The 22904-nt window shown below is 38.7% G+C and overlaps 1 protein-coding gene and 1 long non-coding RNA gene across 3 annotated transcripts in view; both read right to left on the reverse strand.

Annotated features, from left to right (window-relative positions):
• LOC134813702 (GRB10-interacting GYF protein 2-like) overlaps nt 1-9219 on the reverse strand; it is a 38937-nt gene extending 29718 nt beyond the window's left edge. Inside the window, exons 1-9 of one of the 2 annotated variants that reach the window (XM_063821553.1) lie at nt 9138-9219; nt 8569-8755; nt 7179-7482; nt 6769-7047; nt 6179-6296; nt 5209-5413; nt 3156-3302; nt 2594-2708; nt 1867-1971 (exon numbers count right to left, since the gene is read on the reverse strand). In XM_063821553.1, coding sequence (XP_063677623.1) covers nt 1867-1971; nt 2594-2708; nt 3156-3302; nt 5209-5413; nt 6179-6296; nt 6769-7047; nt 7179-7482; nt 8569-8755; nt 9138-9193 — 1516 coding nt within the window. In that variant the 5' untranslated portion in view covers nt 9194-9219. The remainder of the gene's footprint in view (nt 1-1866; nt 1972-2593; nt 2709-3155; nt 3303-5208; nt 5414-6178; nt 6297-6768; nt 7048-7178; nt 7483-8568; nt 8756-9137) is intronic. The other variant, XM_063821552.1, reaches the window with a different exon arrangement.
• Nucleotides 9220-14496: 5277 nt separating this feature from the next.
• LOC134813945 (uncharacterized) lies at nt 14497-19792 on the reverse strand. The gene is made up of 5 exons (XR_010160071.1): nt 19664-19792; nt 19382-19517; nt 15591-15992; nt 15123-15443; nt 14497-14949 (listed from the first exon to the last, which is right to left on the reverse strand). It is a non-coding gene; the product is annotated as an uncharacterized LOC134813945 (long non-coding RNA).
• Between the last annotated feature and the right edge of the window lie 3112 nt (nt 19793-22904).

The raw sequence follows: 22904 nt of genomic DNA on the forward strand, positions 1-22904 counted from the left end.
GAGTGATGGGAGTCGCAGTTGGGATGTTTGCGGAGGGGGCGGCGACTTACCAGGGGGCTGAGTGATGTGTCCTAGTTGGGATGTTTGCGGAGGGGGCGGCGACTTACCAGGGGACTGAGTGATGTGTCCTAGTTGGGATGTTTGCGGAGGGGGCGGCGACTTACCAGGGGACTGAGTGATGTGTCCTAGTTGGGATGTTTGCGGAGGGGGCGGCGACTTACCAGGGGGCTGAGTGATGTGTCCTAGTTGGGATGTTTGCGGAGGGGGCGGTGACTTACCAGGGGACTGAGTGATGTGTCCTAGTTGGGATGTTTGCGGAGGGGGCGACTTACCAGGGGACTGAGTGATGTGTCCTAGTTGGGATGTTTGCGGAGGGGGCTGCGACTTACCAGGGGACTGAGTGATGTGTCCTAGTTGGGATGTTTGCGGAGGGGGCGGCGACTTAACAGGGGACTGAGTGATGTGTCCTAGTTGGGATGTTTGCGGAGGGGGCGGCGACTTACCAGGGGACTGAGTGATGTGTCCTAGTTGGGATGTTTGCGGAGGGGGCGGCGACTTACCAGGGGACTGAGTGATGTGTCCTAGTTGGGATGTTTGCGGAGGAGGCGGCGACTTACCAGGGGACTGAGTGATGTGTCCTAGTTGGGATGTTTGCGGAGGGGGCGGCGACTTACCAGGGGACTGAGTGATGTGTCCTAGTTGGGATGTTTGCGGAGGGGCGGCAACTTACCAGGGGGCTGAGTGATGTGTCCTAGTTGGGATGTTTGCGGAGGGGGCGGCGACTTACCAGGGGACTGAGTGATGTGTCCTAGTTGGGATGTTTGCGGAGGGGCGGCAACTTACCAGGGGACTGAGTGATGTGTCCTAGTTGGGATGTTTGCGGAGGGGGCGGCGACTTACCAGGGGACTGAGTGATGTGTCCTAGTTGGGATGTTTGCGGAGGGGGCGGCGACTTACCAGGGGACTGAGTGATGTGTCCTAGTTGGGATGTTTGCGGAGGGGCGGCAACTTACCAGGGGACTGAGTGATGTGTCCTAGTTGGGATGTTTGCGGAGGGGGCGGCGACTTACCAGGGGACTGAGTGATGTGTCCTAGTTGGGATGTTTGCGGAGGGGGCGGCAACTTACCAGGGGGCTGAGTGATGTGTCCTAGTTGGGATGTTTGCGGAGGGGGCGGCGACTTACCAGGGGACTGAGTGATGTGTCCTAGTTGGGATGTTTGCGGAGGGGGCGGCGACTTACCAGGGGACTGAGTGATGTGTCCTAGTTGGGATGTTTGCGGAGGGGGCGGCGACTTACCAGGGGGCTGAGTGATGTGTCCTAGTTGGGATGTTTGCGGAGGGGGCGGCGACTTACCAGGGGACTGAGTGATGTGTCCTAGTTGGGATGTTTGCGGAGGGGGCGGCGACTTACCAGGAGACTGAGTGATGTGTCCTAGTTGGGATGTTTGCGGAGGGGGGTGACTTACCAGGGGACTGAGTGATGTGTCCTAGTTGGGATGTTTGCGGAGGAGGCGGCGACTTACCAGGGGACTGAGTGATGTGTCCTAGTTGGGATGTTTGCGGAGGAGGCGGCGACTTACCAGGGGACTGAGTGATGTGTCCTAGTTGGGATGTTTGCGGAGGAGGCGGCGACTTACCAGGGGACTGAGTGATGTGTCCTAGTTGGGATGTTTGCGGAGGGGGCGGCGACTTACCAGGGGACTGAGTGATGTGTCCTAGTTGAGATGTTTGCGGAGGGGGCGGCGACTTACCAGGGGACTGAGTGATGTGTCCTAGTTGGGATGTTTGCGGAGGGGGCGGCGACTTACCAGGGGACTGAGTGATGTGTCCTAGTTGGGATGTTTGCGGAGGGGGCTGCGACTTACCAGGGGGCTGAGTGATGTGTCCTAGTTGAGATGTTTGCGGAGGGGGCGGCGATTGCTTGTCTTCAGGCTGGAATGGTATGCGGCCACACTGCTGAATCATTATCTCTGTGGAAATTGGTGGAATTTTGTTGGAGAAATTACAAAACATGCAAAATATTTAGTTTAGTATATACTGGAGAGATCTACTAGTGCGTTTGGAGTAAAACGCCGATCACAAGAATAACTTTTAAATATAATTGAATTTCTCAAACTCTTCAAAATATATTATACCATAGGCCATAAAAACAAATCAAGATAAGGTCATTTGACTTATAATTGCCGATACTCCAACATCTTATCTACCTAATTTAGTAAACTGCGTGTCAGCAGAACGTCTAATCTGTGGTTACTAGTGGTTACTAGTGATTACTATTGGTTACTATTGGTTACTATGGTTACTGTGGTTAATATGGTTACTATGCAATGGTTACTAGAGGTATTTACCTAATTTAGTAAACTGTGTGTCAGCAGAACGTCTAATCTGTGGTTACTAGTGGTTACTAGTGGTTACTATTGGTTACTATGGTTACTATGGTTACTATGCAATGGTTACTAGAGGTATTTACCTAATTTAGTAAACTGTGTGTCAGCAGAACGTCTAATCTGTGGTTACTAGTGGTTACTAGTGGTTACTATTGGTTACTATGGTTACTATGGTTACTATGCAATGGTTACTAGAGGTATTTACCTAATTTAGTAAACTGTGTGTCAGCAGAACGTCTAATCTTAAGATCCATCCCAAAGTAACCCTCTTTAAACCAACCAAACATTTTGACCGAGTCGAACGGTCCTTGAGTGTTACCCTGAAATATTTTATTAAGTTATGTAAACGGTCCTTGAGTGTTACCCTGAAATATTTTATTAAGTTATGTAAATTAAGTTATTTAAATATATGTAAGTTCTTTGAGAGCTGTACATATTAGATATTTAAATTACACGTATAGTACGGTAATATATATAGTACGACATATTGTATCAAGATAAGATTAGTTACCTATACGGTAATGAATGTAGCTTGTAGATCAATTAAATGATGTGACGAAATCTTGAGGTTCAAACTTCCAAACAAAAGATATGTATCTTACTGTAAAGTATAATACTACATATTCTGTGTTGTCATGGTTACATCACCATATTATTTTTATTTTTAAACCACTTATTTCATTAGACCATAATATTTCTAATCTAAAAAAACACGAACAATTGCCATAATTAATTACTCCACAAATTTTCCACAAAAAGTCACGTACCTTTGGATCAAGGTAAAACCACATCTCGTCGGCTCGGTAGGTAGACTGTTGCGTTACTATGGTTATTAGAGACTGTTGCGGTTGAGGAGGAAGTTGAGGTTGTGGTGGTGGTATAAAACCTGGTCCTCTTAGCATCTCACCTCCAACCTGTGGTTACTAGTGGTTACTAGTGGTTACTGGGGGTTACTATGGTTACTAGAGGTTGTGGTGGTGGGATAAAACCTGGTCCTCTTAGCATCTCACCTCCAACCTGTGGTTACTAGTGGTTACTATTGTTTACTGGGGGTTACTATGGTTACTAGAGGTTGTGGTGGTGGGATAAAACCTGGTCCTCTTAGCATCTCACCTCCAACCTGTGGTTACTAGTGATTACTATTGGTTACTGGGGGTTACTATGGTTACTAGAGGTTGTGGTGGTGGGATAAAACCTGGTCCTCTTAGCATCTCACCTCCAACCTGTGGTTACTAATAGTTACTATTGGTTACTGGGGGTTACTATGGTTACTAGAGGTTGTGGTGGTGGGATAAAACCTGGTCCTCTTAGCATCTCACCTCCAACCTGTGGTTACTAGTGGTTACTAGTGGTTACTATTGGTTACTATGGTTACTAGAGGTTGTGGTGGTGGGATAAAACCTGGTCCTCTTAGCATCTCACCTCCAACCTGTGGTTACTAGTGGTTACTATTGGTTACTGGGGGTTACTATGGTTACTAGAGGTTGTGGTGGTGGGATAAAACCTGGTCCTCTTAGCATCTCACCTCCAACCTGTGGTTACTAGTGGTTACTATTGGTTACTGGGGGTTACTATGGTTACTAGAGGTTGTGGTGGTGGGATAAAACCTGGTCCTCTTAGCATCTCACCTCCAACCTGTGGTTACTAATAGTTACTATTGGTTACTGGGGGTTACTATGGTTACTAGAGGTTGTGGTGGAGGGATAAAACCTGGTCCTCTTAGCATCTCACCTCCAACCTGTGGTTACTAATAGTTACTATTGGTTACTGGGGGTTACTATGGTTACTAGAGGTTGTGGTGGAGGGATAAAACCTGGTCCTCTTAGCATCTCACCTCCAACCTGTGGTTACTATTGGTTACTATTGGTTACTGGGGGTTACTATGGTTACTAGAGGTTGTGGTGGTGGGATAAAACCTGGTCCTCTTAGCATCTCACCTCCAACCTGTGGTTACTAGTGATTACTATTGGTTACTATTGGTTACTAGTGGTTACTATTGGTTACTGGGGGTTATGTTACTATGGTTACTAGCATCTCACCTCCAACCTGTGGTTACTGGGGGTTACTATGGTTACTAGAGACCTGTTACAATTATTACTATTATTACAATTACTACACTATAATAGAGAAGTTGAGAAGTTAGGCCCTTCACAGTTCACAGTAACTTGTTGTAATTTCATGTTTAATCCTATTATATTACGTGAACTACATTATTTAATATTAAACATCGTGACTGTTTATCTTGCTTTTAATTCATCAACCAACCCATCAAAATGCAAGTGTTAAATCTTACAATAAAATACATGTTATATAAAGCGTGTTTATCTGGGGGCTTGGTTCACCTGACCCTGCTCAGCTCATTTATATTAGCCCATATATGGTACTTTAATATTATATAAGCGTATTAATGTATTTAAAGATATTTTTGGAATATTCGATATATTATACCTTAAATATACACTAAAATCCCCCCTTTGTAAGATAAAGAAGTGCAATGCACACCGCGCACTTAGTGCATCGCGCGCAGTGAACAGATTAATTATCCACAAACAGCTGACTGATGCAATGAACCAATACATGTATTTTAGAATACCTGCTAAAATAACTTAGCTGGTATTTTAGAATACCTGCTAAAATAATTTAGCTATATATCCTGCAGTCTCAAAACACATATTTGAAAATACCTAAACTGCTTACAAAATATCATCTCAAAATCTCTCTTAAATGAGCAAAATTATTGATCATTAATATAATAATATCAACATACTTAATATAATATTATATTAAGTGAATGTTGATATTTATCAACATTCAACATACTTGATTGTTGATGGATTTCCCTATTTCCGCAAGAGAAGGAAATGGAGGAGACCCCCCGGAGAAGGGTTTGGGGGAGGTGGTGTGGTGGGTGGGGGTAAGTGAGGAGGAGGAGGAGGGGAAAGTGACTTGGGGCGAGATTGTGTCACGGTTGAAGAGCTGAGGCATGTCGAGGGGAGACGTTGGAGTTGTCCCGGACGTTGAGGCACTGAGGTTTGGGGAGGTTAAATCACATTGAATTTCGGTAAAACTGAGGTTGTGTGAGGTTATCTAACACTGAGTTTATGTGAGATAAGATATCACATCTAGAGTAGGTAACAACATCTTGTGGTTATACGAATTCCAAAGAATTTAGCTTGAATGTCCTACCTCGACAACGAAATACGTAATAGCGTATAAATACAGCAAGTTATATGGAACACTAAAGGTCCATGTCTCGTATTATATGTATAATACATGATTTTATCTCACTGAAAAGCTACTCTAAAGCTCTAAGTTCAATTTTACAGATATCCACCTAATGTTCCTAATCTTTAGGTTTAGCTAAATGAATTAAGCAAATCTCATTGCAAACTGCTAAGAAATAAGTATTGTCATTTTCATGGTATAATATTCAAGAGATAAAGTAAGTTGCTTTCATAAAACATCAGATTTTTACGTTCCTACGAAAAGTTTAATCTCTCATCAGGTTACTATGGTTACTATGGTTACTATGATTACTATGGTTACTATGGTTACTATGGTTACTAGTCTCTCATCACAGAGAGCGCTCCAAAATGTCGGGGAGAAATGATTGTATATGATTATTGATTACTGTAACCCTATGTAATCAGAAATTTGGAGGCCAACATATCTCTTATAGGTCGAGACTTGAAATAAAACGTGGATTTTTCTTTAAATTCATGGATTAATAATGAATTTACGAAAAAGACCTGTAAATATCAATTTCTATCCGTTGGATTATGCCACATACTTAGAGAGTTGTGATGGCAGGGGCCCCGGGATGTCCACTGACAGTTGCGATGGTAAAGATCCTGGGATTTCCACAGACGGAGAGGAAACACTCCCGAACATTCCACCACCACCACCACCTGGTGATGAAACACGTGCGTTACTATGGTAACACGAGACATGATACAAGAGGTAAAAACGTAATAAAACATACGTGACAACACATGATGACTCCTGAAACCATTGCCCAATGGTGAATTTTCGTCTGCTCATCTTATTTATGTTGTCAATGATACCCACCGTTGCAGACACAAACTTATTGTAGTCACGTTTCTAACACCTCTTATGGTTATCAAAGCATAATTAATAAATTAATAAATAAATAAAGTCAAGTTTTATACAGCACATTATCGGTAGATCAGTCAGTTATTTAAAACAGACATTCATAATTTGTGGACGATATATTCCCTATATTATGTAATACTATATACTTTATGTAGCAGGGCATAGTTGAGGTGCACTATATACTTTATGTATAATATTCAATGATACAATATTCTGAGGTTTAACGTGACTTACCCATAAATAATTATTATCTTGAAAAGCACAAACCTTGCGAATCGCTGAAGTTTGAAAAAAGGACGTGAGAGTTGAAAGCCTCAGTGCTTGAGTTAGAGGTGGGTTCCACATTGTACAGAGACTGGCTGATGCTCCTCAACATGGTCTCGGGCGAGTCCTCCACAGGCTTGAAGTGCTGCTGCTCCTCTAGTGAGTTGAACTGCAGTGCTGCGGTTCGTGCAGGAGACGGCGGTTCCATTGCCTGTGGAGGCGAGATTGCTTGCGGAGGCGAAAATGCTTCTGTCCTTTTCCAGCTGTTTGTTTCTCTGTTGTCTGTGGAAGTATCTTGGTTTAAAGTCAGTACTAAAACTAATCTCAATGGACTCACAAATTACCTTTTCCACTGACAATACAATATTTCTGAATATCTCTCACTATGCTATATATAGAGATATATCTCTCACCGATGCGTGTGGGAGAGATGGATTTAGGAGGGTAGGGGGGGTAAGATGGGGGCTGTTCGGCCGTGTTTACTAGGACAGGTACAGGGCCATCAGGCTGAGGGAGGGAGGGAGGGAGGGAGTCCGGACTGGGATCTCTGCGCCGCCAATTGTCAGAGTCTGCACTTCTTGGTGTTTCGAAGTACCGGGAGGAACCGCCTGAAAATTCACGCCTTGTTCCGCCCCTCCCCACTCCCCCACCTCTACTTCTAGTGGACGGTCTGCCACGCCCTCGGTCACTGCTCAACCCTCGGCTGTGGTAGGAATCCTGAAGAATCATTTTAATGACTTTGAAACGTTTATTAGATTAGTACGACAATGACGCATTACACCTGCGAAAGTCAGAAAATAAACTGAATAAATAAATATTGATACGGTATGATTGAACTATCACAATATCTCCGTGACAATACCTTCAAAGAATAAAAATCATTCACAATGTTTTCAATTTTCCAAAATTGTAAGTTTACTTACGGAAGGGAAGCAATAATAAAGTAGGTAATTGTAATTTTACTTACGGAAGGGAAGCAATAATAAAGTAGGTAATTGTAATTTTACTTACGGAAGGGAAGCAATAATAAAGTAGGTAATTGTAAGTTTACTTACGGAAGGGAAGCAATAATAAAGTAGGTAATTGTAATTTTACTTACGGAAGGGAAGCAATAATAAAGTAGGTAATTGTAAGTTTACTTACGGAAGGGAAGCAATAATAAAGTAGGTAATTGTAAGTTTACTAACGGAAGGGAAGCAATAATAAAGTAGGTAATTGTAAGTTTACTTACGGAAGGGAAGCAATAATAAAGTAGGTAATTGTAAGTTTACTTACGGAAGGGAAGCAATAATAAAGTAGGTAATTGTAAGTTTACTAACGGAAGGGAAGCAATAATAAAGTAGGTAATTGTAATTTTACTTACGGAAGGGAAGCAATAATAAAGTAGGTAATTGTAATTTTACTTACGGAAGGGAAGCAATAATAAAGTAGGTAGTTGTAAGTTTACTTACGGAAGGGAAGCAATAATAAAGTAGGTAATTGTAATTTTACTTACGGAAGGGAAGCAATAATAAAGTAGGTAATTGTAAGTTTACTTACGGAAGGGAAGCAATAATAAAGTAGGTAATTGTAAGTTTACTAACGGAAGGGAAGCAATAATAAAGTAGGTAATTGTAAGTTTACTTACGGAAGGGAAGCAATAATAAAGTAGGTAATTGTAAGTTTACTTACGGAAGGGAAGCAATAATAAAGTAGGTAATTGTAAGTTTACTTACGGAAGGGAAGCAATAACAAAGTAGGTAATTGTAAGTTTACTTACGGAAGGGAAGCAATAATAAAGTAGGTAATTGTAAGTTTACTTACGGAAGGGAATGTAACCTGGCTCTCTTCCGGATGACCAGATAAGCAGGCTGGTTTGACAGGTTCCGGTGCTGCAAGATCGGGTATGGACAATATGGATTGTGGACACTGTGCCGCTGTCCACAGATTGAGTATTTCTTCCTGACCATACCTGTTCTTGGAGAAAACGGCCACTGGTTTGCTGCGCAACCTAGAAAATATAAGGTTACATTAATACATAATTTACATGACGTGACCTTGTATATTAAACATTTTGAAATGAATTGTTGTGATATGTATACTATCAGTACTTCATCATGAGACTAATAAACAGCGAACTACTCCAACATTTGATGTTCCATGATTAGACATGATTTTATTATCTGCCTCAAAAACAGTTAACAGTTAACAGTAACTATGATCAAAGGCTGATGATTAGAAACATTCCACAATGTAACTATTTTAATATGATTAAACTATCATACAACCACCAACAATCAGCAATAATAAAGTAGGGAAGCCCTTACCAATCAGCAATAATAAAGTAGGTAAGCCCTTACCAATCAGCAATAATAAAGTAGGTAAGCCCTTACCAATCAGGTCCGAGAGTCACACTGTTGATATCCTGAGAACTGGTTTCTGTAGTCATACTTGACTTGGCTTACCTTGTAATACAAAATAAGTTTATGCAGTTAAATTCGACACTAAATGTAGGAAATAAATCTTTAAATTGTGATAATGAATGAGTCAGGGTAAAAACAAAGTCTAGTCCCAGATATAGAGTGAAACATTCAGTGAACTCAGTACGATCAAGATATATGAAGCAGCTTAACTTAGTAACAAATATTTTAATAATGATAATGATTTAATCTTTTACAACAAAAAAAACAATTCAGGACACAAGAATCCGACGGCCACATTCAGATGCAAAACTGTCAGGACTTGATACACTAAGTAACAAGTTTTATCAAAATGTGTATGGACTTTCCAGTAAAAAACATTAAAGAAGTTTCACGCATGGCTATTGTGTCAAAATTACACTAGCGTAATCATTCGGAAACCCACCACCTTCTCAGCTGATAAAATAATATATATGAACGACCTCTTAAAGTTACAATTTATTCGCATTGATCCGTCTGTGTGAATGGGTGTAAATCTGTTAAAAATAAAAGAAACTGAAAATTCCCAACAGTATCCCAGTATGGGATTTAAAATAACCCACGAATAAAAGAAATCATTCCGAACAATCTTAATAAAAATGATTTCTTGCCTGCTAAAATTTCCAATTTCGTACTTAAAGGCTGAGCTTAATCAAAACAAAATAATCACGTTGCTTTTGAGTATCGCTATGGTGACTTTATTTTGTATGGCAATAAATTCTGAAGAAATCTGTAGTATAATACTCTCTCGTTGCCAACAGGATATTATGTTTAAAGGTATGAGCAGTTGAACGTCTTATCAAGTGGCGTAACGTTAGTGGCTGAATTAACTTGGCGCCCCCCGGCGGCTCGAAAAAGTCGCCCAAATTTTGTGTGTCCCTAAAAAAAAAATTTAAAAAAAGTCGGGTACCTTTTTTTGGCGCCCCCTACAGCTTTTTTGCGCCCCTGGAGCAAAAAAAGGACTCCAACAATTTTTTTCACACCGACTGAGCGCTAAATTGGACAGGGGAATACACCAATAAGGCGTTATTTTCAGTGAGAGGTCATAAAATTCAAGAAAAATTCAAGAAAAAACCTAGGGGCGACTTTTCGTTGAGAAAGGGCGCCTTTTTGGCGCCCCCTGAGGGTGGCGCCCCCCGGCGTAGCCGGGGTGGCCGGGGCAGCGTTAAGCCACTGGTCTTATCGTAATATATTTAGTACTAAGTCACTCTTCTAATGCTAAGTACTTGTACAGAGTAAGTTACTAGTTCTTGGGGAGATTGTAATGATTCTTATTATATCATTTTACTATATGTTTTGATATTAACTAATGTTATAAAATGTTACAAACTGTTATCCCTTTTACCTGTGACTTTGAATCACTGTGAATAAAATCGTTTCACTTAGTTCATCCTTATAGCAAAAAAATATTAGAGCATACAAAAAGCTCCAGGGCCAGGGGGTGGCAAAAGATGGAAGAGATCTGTTTTAGAGATTGTAACCTCACATTTCATAGAAAGGGTCATTCCAACAATACATATACAGTAAATTAAATCAACCGATGTAATTGGCAGAGCACAATCAGTTAAACAAAAATTCAGTTAAACAAAATTTCAATTTTATGCCATTTATTACAGAGTAAAGTTTACAATAAATCAATTTGATATTTCAAAGAATCCTAATTCAATGTGTAGTATGGTTGTCACTCTTTAAATCGATTAGATATAGGTTGACGGGCAAAGGAGTGGGCGTGCTGTTCGCTATTGCTCACACCAAACAGCAACCTAGTAAATGTTTTGTATGGACACCGGTCTCCATCACGATACAATATTAGGATTGTAGAATTTATTGTATAACTTTTAGTACAGTGGAGGTAGCGGTGTGGTGCATTAATAGAGTGACAGCCTACTAATTTAGAGTTGTTTTTAAGTGAGCATAATGGGTATATTTTTTGACCTAAAGGTTTTAGTATGGCAACTTTAAAATTGGTTCTTTTAATCATTTATTAAATATCAGTTTTAAAATATATAAATCTGGAATCTGTTCACACTGTGAACCAGTCCTATAAAAATTTCAAAAATCCTCTTAAATTAAATATTAAAAACGTTTCAATAATGTAAATAGTCATACAATTAATAAATCTACCAAATTCTTAATATCTACCTAAGAGAAAAAATAGCTACCTAAGTCAATGTCTACCTGTAATACACTAAATATTAGTTTAAATACATAGGTGGTGGAGTCAGCACACATTTACCAAAATCAAAAAAAATCATAAATGCTGAACATGTAATCTATATCCCTCTAAGCTCTTCTCCTTGAAGATCAGGTTGAAGGACACGTTGGATATGGGGGCAGTCCATACCTTCTTTGTAACCTCGCTAATTGCTAATAATAAAGAAATGTCAAACAGTATATATACAATAAATTAAATCAAGTGATGCATATAGTTGGGAATGAGGTAGTAGTCTGTTCACAGATCGCCCTCTAAAAACTTACAAGGAAATATTTCCTGTAGATCCTTGGTATATAAGCAACATTTGACAGAGCATTGTGTGGAGTGAGCTATGTGCCCATCCTTGGAGAACCCGGCGAATGTCCTTACTGTACGGCAGTGTTAAACAAGGAACTGAAACCGAGGGGTTCCGTTCAGGCCCTTCACACTTTGTTTCTGTCTAGTTCTAATGTACCGTCACAATAGTGACTTATAAATAAATAAATACAACATTTATAAACCGCCTTATAGCTAAATCATATAACTCGATATAATTTAATCCTGGAGATAAACTCCAGTGCTTTCTAAAGCGGCTCTTACATTAACTGAGCTTAGTTTAATTGAAAATTAGACATGACAAGTTCATTTTACCTATGTAAATGCAAAATCAATCAAATGCTAGAGAAAAGAAGTATGTTTTAAGTTTGGTCTTGAAAGATGTAACTGACTCAGCTGATCTTATGTCGTATGGCAAGGAATTAAATACTTTAACTGCACAGTGACTAAAAGCTTTCTCTGTGTTTACATAGTTAGGAGAGGGCGGAAAACTAAGGTAAAAATAATCATTATCAAGACGTACATTTTTAAAACTTTGCTGCCTAGGAGATATCAACTCTTTTAAGTAAGGAGGAGCTATATTATTTAAACACTTGTAGGCAAGTAGGGCAATCTTAAAATCTATTCTAAATCTAACTGGTAGAAAATGAACTTTCTTAAGTAGTGGAGTAGTGTGTGCCTTTCTTCCTCTCCCGAAAATAAATCTTACAGCAGAATTTTGCACCTTCTGTAAACGACTTAAATCATAAGATTTAATATATATATAATATATATATAATATATATATAACTAGCACGAACTTTAGACCAAATATCTTAGGGGACTTGGAATAGCATGATGATGATGAAAATCTAAATATTATAGGCTACAATGAGCATTTTAGTAACAAATAGTATGAAAGATCTGAAATTTAAAAAAATAAAATCCCTAAAAATATTTACACCCCAAGTTAAAAATATAAATACTTTATTTTTAAAACACTATATCAAATAAGGTGGTTGATCAGTCACTTGTGTCATTACGACGACGTCGTTATATCAACCCACTGCGAGCTGATCATTCGCGAGGTGAAAATGAGCGCTGGGGACGATCTCTCTGAAATTTTACCTGTTGGTTCAGTGGACGATTTTAGCCACAGCGCCTTAAATTTAGCACGATCGTCCATAATCACACAAAGTTACAGCTAATTTAGTGATGTAAACACTCGTCGCAATATACTGGAATTGAATCGAGCGCGTTACTATGGTTACTGCGCGTTGATATGGTTACTAGATTTAGATTAGATTCATCGTTTTAGCGCGCGTAGCATGTAGCATTATTACAATTCTATCATATTGTCATATTATTATTAGATGCACGAGTTTAGCTGCATTTTACATTTAATTTCAGGAATCTGCAAGATTTGTAATCGATTAGATAATATTTAATTTCGTTCTTCATTCCTTGCTTGGCGGTCCTCATTTATGTATGTATTTTACCTGGGAGCGGGAACTCCAGGCTACGCTTTTCATTAACCGGGATGTAATTTTCATAAACCGATTAGAGTTTAGTCAGTATGACATGCTGATCGCCGCCAGACAGTTGAAAATTTGTTTCATACACATAAAATTGATTGTGTCATATCTGAGTTCTTGGCTGTATTTCGAAACCTCAGTCAGTTGTGGGTTTTTACCGGCCTAAATAAAAAGTCAAGTTTACAGGACATTTCTGGGGAACCTTACTATGTGTTTTACTTAACAAGATCAAAGATGAGGAAAAGGAAGCGTGCATTCGAGAGCGTATCATTTTGTACATTATAAATATATTACCCCGATCTGAAGCAGGAGGTGACCGGGATTGGCAATTTTGAGTTATCCCGGTCCCGGTCAACCGGGTCAAGTCACATTTTTCATCCCGGTCGCGGTCAAATGCTGATTTATGATCCCGGTCAATTCAGGATTCTTGGTCCCGGTCAATCACTCAAATTTGCCGGGATTTTGACCGGGATCTTTTACATAATTTCATTCACTGTGATTTTAAGTTTTTACTTTCATTCATTGTGAATTTCATCCTAAAACAACCTCTGAGCCACATAAAACAATGTTTAAAATTGCTAAATAAGTTTAGGTAACTAATATCGTTACATAACTCATGTGCAAACTAACATCAAGTTTTCAACTCGGGCTACGCCCAATTGTCAATTGGAGAATGAAACTGTTGAATAATGAGGGATCATTGACTGAGGAATGAGGGTGAACTTGAGTAATCAGTACATGAACATTATTGGTGTAGTACATTAGGCCCATGCCCCATATTGACGGGTTTTTTCTATTTTTTTCTAATTTAATATTCTAGTTATTACTTATTCAAATTGTTCAATTATAATGTAAATGAAAGTTGCAGCTTTCAATATGAGAATACCAGTTTTGGTCCCGGTCATCCCGGTAAAATCCCGGTCATCCCGAAAAAATTGTATTGTTGGTCCCGGTCCTGGTCAGATAGAAATCCCAGAAATTATTGGTCCCGGTCCCGGTCACGGTAAATTGATAATCTCAGTCCCGGTCCCGGTCAAGTCACATTTTTTATCCCGGTCCCGGTCCCGGTCAGGCCTAAAATCATGTCCCGGTCACCTCCTGATCTGAAGTTTGATGACTAGAAAACAGTGAATACAATTAATGTTTATTAATATCATTATCGAACTTCATATTATATTGTTTATCCTAAGTAAAGATCTGATAACTCTACAACAGGGAGCGGTTAAACTATAAATGGAAACAATTTAAATACTGAAACATAAACTAGTGTTAACATATCTATAATACGTTAACTTAAAACTTAATTACATCAACTTGCAAGATTTAAAAAATTTTCCCTATAAAATACAGAGGCAATATCAAATATGGCACAGTTCAGTCAAATGAAAAAATCTGTTTGTTGATGGCACTGAAGAATATTTTGAAAAAAGCTACGATGAAAGTTGAAGGAACAGTTAAAGGAACACTATACCAATTTCAGAATGTAAATTTTCGTGTTTAAATATCATACTTTATAAGGTATAAAGTTTCGTATTATTAATCAAAAGTTGGTGTAATATCACACGTAACACGTTTTAGATATTAAACAGAAGAAAGTTTTTTGTCCTAGATCAAGAGCTGCTCATTTCTCACAAGCAGTGTGGTCGGGGTTCTGTTCTTCGATTCTTGCTGCCTTTGTCTTTCGCACGCAAGTAGGAGTACCCTGAGGATTAGAGGCAATAATAATAATAACGCTTTATTTGTATACCGCTTAGGCCGTATAATCAACCATGAATTATTAAAATTTTATAGTTCTACAATTGGAACCTGCGACTTGTTTTGCAGTGAATCACAATCCAGACGAAATGTGTAATTTTAAAAAGTATAGGTACACACCTGTCCGTAGTTTCTCGTACATCACGCGTGACGTCCGGCTAGAAGGAGTTTCTCCCAGGTTTGCTGTCTAGGAAGAGAGAATGGGAGATGAGAGCTGTTTGAGCTTTATGACTTCACTTAACAGCCAGAGGTGCCATAAGCTAACTCGTCGTAAATTGCGAGCTCTGGCAGGTATCCTCGGGTGATTGTCAGATGAGATGGTGGTCCAAAAGAAACTGCTGGGAGCCTGACAGAAAACCGTATTGCAAGCCCCGAAACGGTGTCAGGTTTGTGACTGAAGATTCTGATCAAGCTCAGGGTTGAGTCTACACAGTGTCGCCACTTGCCGATGCCAGTTGATGCGACAGGACACTGATTTAAGTGGGAAGTTGTGTCTAAGAAACAGCGTGTGGTTCGGGTGCCGGTTGAACGCATGTAATAGGGAGGGTATATCCGTATTTCGCTGCTAGGAGGTGGTCCGCAGATTGCGTGAAGATGCCTACTTTTAAACCTATCAATAGGTTCAATAGGTAGGTGCTAGTGATGCAGTCCTTGACCCGGAAGCTAAGGCTTCCCCGTTTCTCGCTCATTTGTGCTCCGATGTTCTTGTGACCTCTGCAGGGGTCAAGTGCAGGATGAGGGACATGGCCGACCAGGAGAAGGTTGTTTTAGAGAGGTATTTTTATACAGTTTAACTGTATCATTACCCTTGGAAATCTCTCGACCCAAACGATGCCAAATTCTGCCTCCGAGCACAAGTACTTTGTAGGGGGTCAGCGAGTCATTTCATGTCTATTGTTCAATGTCGTTGAGTACAGGGGAAGTTAGCTGCTGTCTACTGCCGTTATTCTCCAATTCTTAGAGTTCGTCTTTCGCACGTGAGTAAGTTTCCTGGGGAAAATAAATAGTCAACCAAAAATTATTAATAATAAACATAGATGGACTTCCCACAATTATAACCAGTAAATCTGACACCTGCTAGCTGGCGTAAATTTAAAATTTAACACGCAGTGCGCGCGCCGCGCGCTAAAAATATCTCAAATTTGAAAACTCATGTGGTTTTTACCGAAAATCGAATTCGCGCCAGCCGCCAGTAGATGAATCCATAAATTTGGAACATGGGCACATCACAGTATTGGCCGTATTTGAGTGCTGGGAAGGCTCAGTTCGGATTTCTAAGATGGATATAGCCGTAAGCTAGGCCTAGGAACCATAAAAAGTCGTATAAAACTACCCATGGAATGACCAGAAATGAACGAAAATGAACATTCTTCTCAAAGTGCTCAGAATGGTTTAAAATGGGTCGGAAAGTGTTTATATTAGTCCTAGGACCACTCAAACCAAGTTTGAGAATCATTACATGTCTAGAACCGATGTTACCAATGTTCCAAAATGTCCCAATTTTGGCACAATAATCCTCCTGAGAATCCAGATTTTTGGAACATGGGCACATCGAAGTATTGGCTGTATTTAAGTGCTGGGAAGCCTCAATTCGGTTTTCTAAGATGGATGTAGGTAAAAACTAGGCCTAAGAGCCATCAAAACTCAAATAACATTACCCAGGTTCATGGAATGTATGGAAAATGAACAAAAATGAAAATAGTAGTTGAGATGGTGGAAACATTTGATACAATTTTGGAAACATGCTTTTACAGCCGTATTTATGCTTGTACTGACTTGGACATGTTCATAAAAAGGTGGCACTAGAGATTGATTTTTCACTGCCAAAATTGTGTGAAGCATTTTAAAATACTTGTATCTCAAGGAGTATGCTATGAAAGTTAACCAAATTTTAATGTGGTCCAAAAAGATTCAAATGTCACATAATAAAGGCATTCATCTCTTTATATCTGTTAATTGTGCAGATATGAGCCAGAAATCACAAAATATTCATTTCTTGCACCTCTAATCATGAATTTACATTCTGTGAGTGTGTCCTGCTTCTCAATGACATTTGAACACTGTCCATTAGTACTCCGATGAAAAAGCGATGAATGTCGATTTGCCGTGATTCTAGCTTTGTGTGTTATTGTGTGATTTCAATGCACGGCAATGAAGGGACTCAGGTACCACGATCTGGCAGACAAACATGTCTGAACAGACATAGCGAGTCAGATCTGGTTCAGGAAATTTTATCGTTTAAGAGATATTCATATTTCATATGAATCAATACTCAGGTTTCTAATTTTGGACTCGCCCGGGGTTTGATTATGATACTTTGAGGAATGACATTTGATTTATAAGTTGATTTCAAATCCCCTATGGGTACCAGAAATACTGGTTTCACAACAACAACATCACTTTTTGGCTCTATATCAGGTTGGTATTCATAGTAAATCTGCAGTAATTTGTTGTGACACTGCACTTGTTTATGGTCATGGAGAAGTTCGTTATTAGAGTAATAGTGGAATCAATAATCACAAAACACTGATTTTAAACTGATTAAACTAGGCAAGTACTTTTACTACTCAAGCCATGATAATTTTGTCTCCATACTGTGACAAATGAATCAATCAGTTACGTATAATACTTAATTGAATTTTTGAAATGTGATTATCGATTCATTACCTTTCTTTTCAAAATGTCATTACAACTTGAACATTACATATGATTCAATTGTCATACTTTAAAGAAAATTACATAGTTGGTAGCCAGATTTGTGTGATTTTTGAATCATTTAACCACCCAGATCAAAAATTATCGCTCAAAGGCCTTCAATATGGTATAAGCTTAGACATGGATTCAAAAATCACATAATAAGAACCATAGAATGGATATATGTTGTCATATTGTGCACTTAATTTAAGGCTTACTATAGTGAGACTTAATAGCGCACCAATAACGAAAATGTGATTTTTGAATCATATTAACTGGTTTTAATACTATTTAATACTATTTTGTACCCTAACAAATGATAGAAAGCCAATAAAAACGTAAGATGATTCAATAATCACTGCTCAAAATAGGCTCATTTCCAATGTTTAAGTTGTGATTTTTGAATCATTTTGGCACCAATAACAATTTCAGATAAGACATTTTATTCCTTACATGCATTATAGTCACCATATCAATTTTGGCGTCTTTGTGAATAGTACTTTTCAGATTATCTAGTGTTGATTCATCTTGCATTTCTAATTGTGTGATTTTTGAATCATTGGCACACAAATAACGATAACTCCTGTGATATAAGCACTACAGACTCCGTGATTTCAGGATCATGAAATTTAATCGAATTTCTAAAGGTATAGATAGATATATCAACCAACAAAGAGCAATGACCATTTTTAAAACTCATTTTAAAAAAATCAATCTCTAGTGCCACCTTTTTTTGAACGTGTCCACTTGGAATCTATCTGGTATGGTAGAAGGACACATGTACTAACATTTCCAGCCACTTAGACTTGCAAAATACTCCCCTGGTTCATGGAATGAATGAAATGAACACAAAATGAACATTTTCCTAGAATCCCCTGAATTGGGCTAAAACCAATTGGAATCGGTCGGTATTGATACCAGGAGTGTCCCTGAGAAGTTTGGTGTGCCTAGCATGTTCAAAAAGGGCTCTGGGGCAATGTTTCTATTTTGGTTTCAGAGTAGTTGAGATGGTGGAAACAATTGACACAAATTTAGAAACATGCTTTTTAGCGGTAATTATGCCTGGACTGGCATGGAATCGATATGGTATGGTAGAGGGGCATATTGTTTACTAACATGTTCAGCAACTCAGAAGTTTTTTTCTTTGAAATTTAATACTCCACCGAAGGGATAGGGTGCGTCAAGAATCATCCAGTTTCACATCGAAAGCACTATTTTCACACATCAAATTGTGACATTTTTTGTTCAACTTTAAAAAAACCTTTTTAGTGCAAAATGATCCCCTGGTTCATGAAATGAACAAAAATGAACTTTACCCTAAAATCGCCTAAACTGAGTTGAAGGCGATCAGAATCGATTGGTATCGATACCAGGAGTGTCCTTGAAAAGTTTGGTGGCCCTAGCATCCTCAGAAAAGGCTTTGTGGGCAATGTTCCATTTTGGTTTCAGAGAAGTTGGGATTCTGGAACAGAATTGAGACAAATTTGGAACAGGCTTTTTGGGCAGTAATTATGCCTTGGCTGACTTAAAATCGATCTGGTATGGTGGAGGGGTATATTAACTACATTTTTGGGTGTTTTCAAATTAAAGATTTCAAAGCCAGATTTTCGGCTTAAGTTGGCTGGGACATGCCCAAATTGTATATGCTTTGATCGTGATCGGGTTTTCAAAAATAAACGATTTACCTTTCGCATATGATGGACTTTTTCCCGAAGAAGGTGGGTATTTTATCCTTGTAGTTTTCCAGAGAAGGACGTAGTCTTTTCCACATCTCTGTCATCAGTGAAGTCCTCTCGATTAAACGGTACCTTTTTGGCACTCCTGAGATAATTGACTGTCTTATACACAATGGTTTTACCGTTTACAACATTTGCAGTAATATTTATTACCGAATTTAATTAGAATTTAACCCATACATTTTAAACACATGAACTGCTGTATCAGTAACCATCAAAATAGAGACAAACCTATGAATTTGATGTTTATCTTGTTAAGTGGGAGGTTAACCTCTTCTTGACACAAAATACCAAGTCGTCTCCTGAGATCTCCGACATGACAGAGGAAGCTACTGTCGAGTTCGATATTACAGCTAACCTAAGATAGTCAAACTGAGTGGGATCAATTTTAAGCATTACAAATCAGCAGTTATCAAGCAAATGTGATGAAAGAGCCATTATTGAAATGTAAGGCAGATCTAGAGCTAGGAATGTGTTTCGGGGCATCAAAGAATAAGTATCTATGTACTGTTCTTTACCATACCATTTAAAAGATTTAATACATGGAAGTATCACAATAATATACTTTTTCAAAAACATAAACACATTTAAAGAAAGGCTCGAATGGGTTATCGATATTTCCATATAATGCAGGATTGAAATAATCTGTTTAGGAGTAATACGTTCAAATTCGATCCTGATCTACAAAAGTGTAACATGATAGCAAAATCCGCTGTGCTTTTCTATACTAGAACAAGTTTTAGTAGTCTCCAGCACATCACAGCTTAAAGGCAGTAACACTAAATCGATTACATTAAATAACCTCTCAAGATCATTTAGTAATATCTGTATTTCAATGTGCAACGAAACAGCTTCTATACTACTTTACTACTTCTATACTACTTTACTATCAACTAGATATACGGTTTGAGCATTGAAGCTCTATGCTGTGAGCAGCAACGAAAAGAGATGGGATTGCAATATATCGACTCACTTGTGAAAATAATGATTAAATCTCAAATCTCACTTGTTCAGAACAATTACGATTTCTAACTGCGCGGCGTAGTGCGTACTTTGAAATCCAAATAAAAATTATTTTTGATCAAAATATTGGAAAACAAAATTACAACATGATTCAAATCTTGTGTAAAAAAATGTGATAAACAATATGCTGTTAAAAACTTTCGTGAAAAATTTTAAAAAGCATGATTCCCACCCGATTATGTGAAGTTATCATTTTTATGACTTTTACAGGTTATAATTTTTGTCAAGAGCTTAGCCATTTATTTGTCAAAATTTAGGTCATGGTATCATGTTATGTGACTATACAATGAGATTATAATCCGTTAAAATCTTGGAGTTTATCAGGGGATAAAATTATTTGTAGGTTTATAAACTACCAAAACGCGCGCTGGGTTGGACTCGTTGTATAATAATAATGTATAACTATCAATACATGATACACGATAACGTAAAACTATATAAATCGATAACATATAAGATCAAATAAACCATATGGTACCAAGTTACATTAATTGATGAAATCTTTCCATGTTTTAGAATGAAAATCCATATTACACAAATATTCCTAGCTTTAAGTATGACACACATTATTACATGATAACGAATTGATTTAACGCGCATATGCAAAATATATTGTAATTGTATAAGAATCGACCTTGTTTTTTAAAGATTAGTCATTTAAAGTATCGATGAGAAAATCCCTGTACAAATAGCTTCTACTTATAATCCGATAAGTTATGTTGTATGATGCAATGAAAATACTCATACCGCGCGCGCAGCTTGAACTACGACATACGCAAGCGTTCAGTTGCAAATTATAAGGTCTACCGAAGTTTGTAGGGCGCGAAAAATTTTATGTTGACGTGCTCGCGCATTCTGAGTAGTCAGCTCGCGTTGGGAAGTCAAAATATTCCCCAAAATAAGTTAAAGACGATTCCCGATCGAAAACGTTTTGGTAGAAAGAGTTTCTCAAATTACATAAATATCATTGGAAATGCAATTTTATGGATAAAATCAATAAAGCTTACAAGTAAATCCCAAAACAAAGTAACACACCCAACAATGGTTGAGATGTGATACATCCAAGCAATCTAAGTCGAATATAATATCATGAGCTAATCTAAAAGTAGCTCCAATGTTCATGTAACCAGACAGCAAGAAAGTGACTAGAAGGTACATATATACCTTTATAAACAAAAATACGTCGAAAAGAATCCAGGGTGATACAGGATCGGAAAGTGCAAACCGTAAAGTTTACTCAACCACCTTGCATCCTGTTAATTCTTGGTTGAATAGACATTTATGTTTATTGACGATGTCAATTCATCGCAGCTCAACGAGGCCCAGTAGCGCATTTCGCTGATCTAGCGAGGATGTGGTTGCGAGAAGCGTAATTGAGTGCGCGGCGCGGCACAGTAACGCATCACACTACAACATGTATGCAAACTTAAACTACTTCAAATCCCTTTGTTGTTTGTTGAAAGAAGTAGTATTATTTAATTGACGATGTCAATTCTTGGCAGCTCGGCGAGGCCAGGCCCAGTAGCGTATTTTGCCGATCTAACGAATGTTAAGAAAAGCATAATTTATATTGGATGCGCGGCGCGGCCCAATAACGCATTGCGCTACAATAATATTATTCATGTCTAAGGTTAGCTTTATTCAATATATATATATATAATAACAATATTAATGTATTTAATATCAATATCAATATCAGACTAACCTATCGAATAAATTAAAATTATCAAATATTAATTGATAATTAATATAGCGCGGCGCACAAAGCCAAATTGCATTGGCTTAAAAATAACGCGGCAATGAAGTTTTAATTGAGACTTGTTTCACGTCGTGACCCCCATTGTCGTTTCACTTTAAAGTTTACTGTAGGGTTTCTACGATACAGGGGGAGCCGCGCACTCGTGCGCGGCGGGTCATACAACGTATGACAAATTGACACTCAGCACTTGACCATTGTTATTACTGGGCCGCGCTCAGCCTGTCATTCCTCCGAATCTCTATTTGGCGGATGTTTATAAACATGATAGCCTGAGGTCCCCAGGTAACCATTGTTAATGGTTTGGCCCGGCGCGCGCTACTTCGTAGCACTTGCCAACATTTCGAGAAGAAAGCGGTGCGCGCTACTTCGAAGAAATTTAGACGAGTAACATCCGTCAAACTCAGCACCTGTAATTAAATTAAATTGTAATTTTACCTTTAAATTATCTGGCACCATGCACACTTGTACGCGTACGTTTATAATTTACCAAGACGCGCGCCGAGTTTACATATATTGGTGACCAGGTGACGCATATATATTGTATGTTTAAAACTTACCAGGACGCGCGCCGAGTTGGACTCGTAAACGGTCCTTGACGGATGTTACTCGTTTAAATTTCTTCGAAGTAGCGCGCGCCGCTTTCTTCTCGAAATGTTGGCAAGTGCTACGAAGTAGCGCGCGCCGGGCCAG

This window comes from Bolinopsis microptera, chromosome 4, assembly GCF_026151205.1.
Source record: "Bolinopsis microptera isolate Bmic1 chromosome 4, MBARI_Bmic_1.0, whole genome shotgun sequence".
Classification (NCBI taxonomy): Eukaryota; Metazoa; Ctenophora; class Tentaculata; order Lobata; family Bolinopsidae; genus Bolinopsis; species Bolinopsis microptera.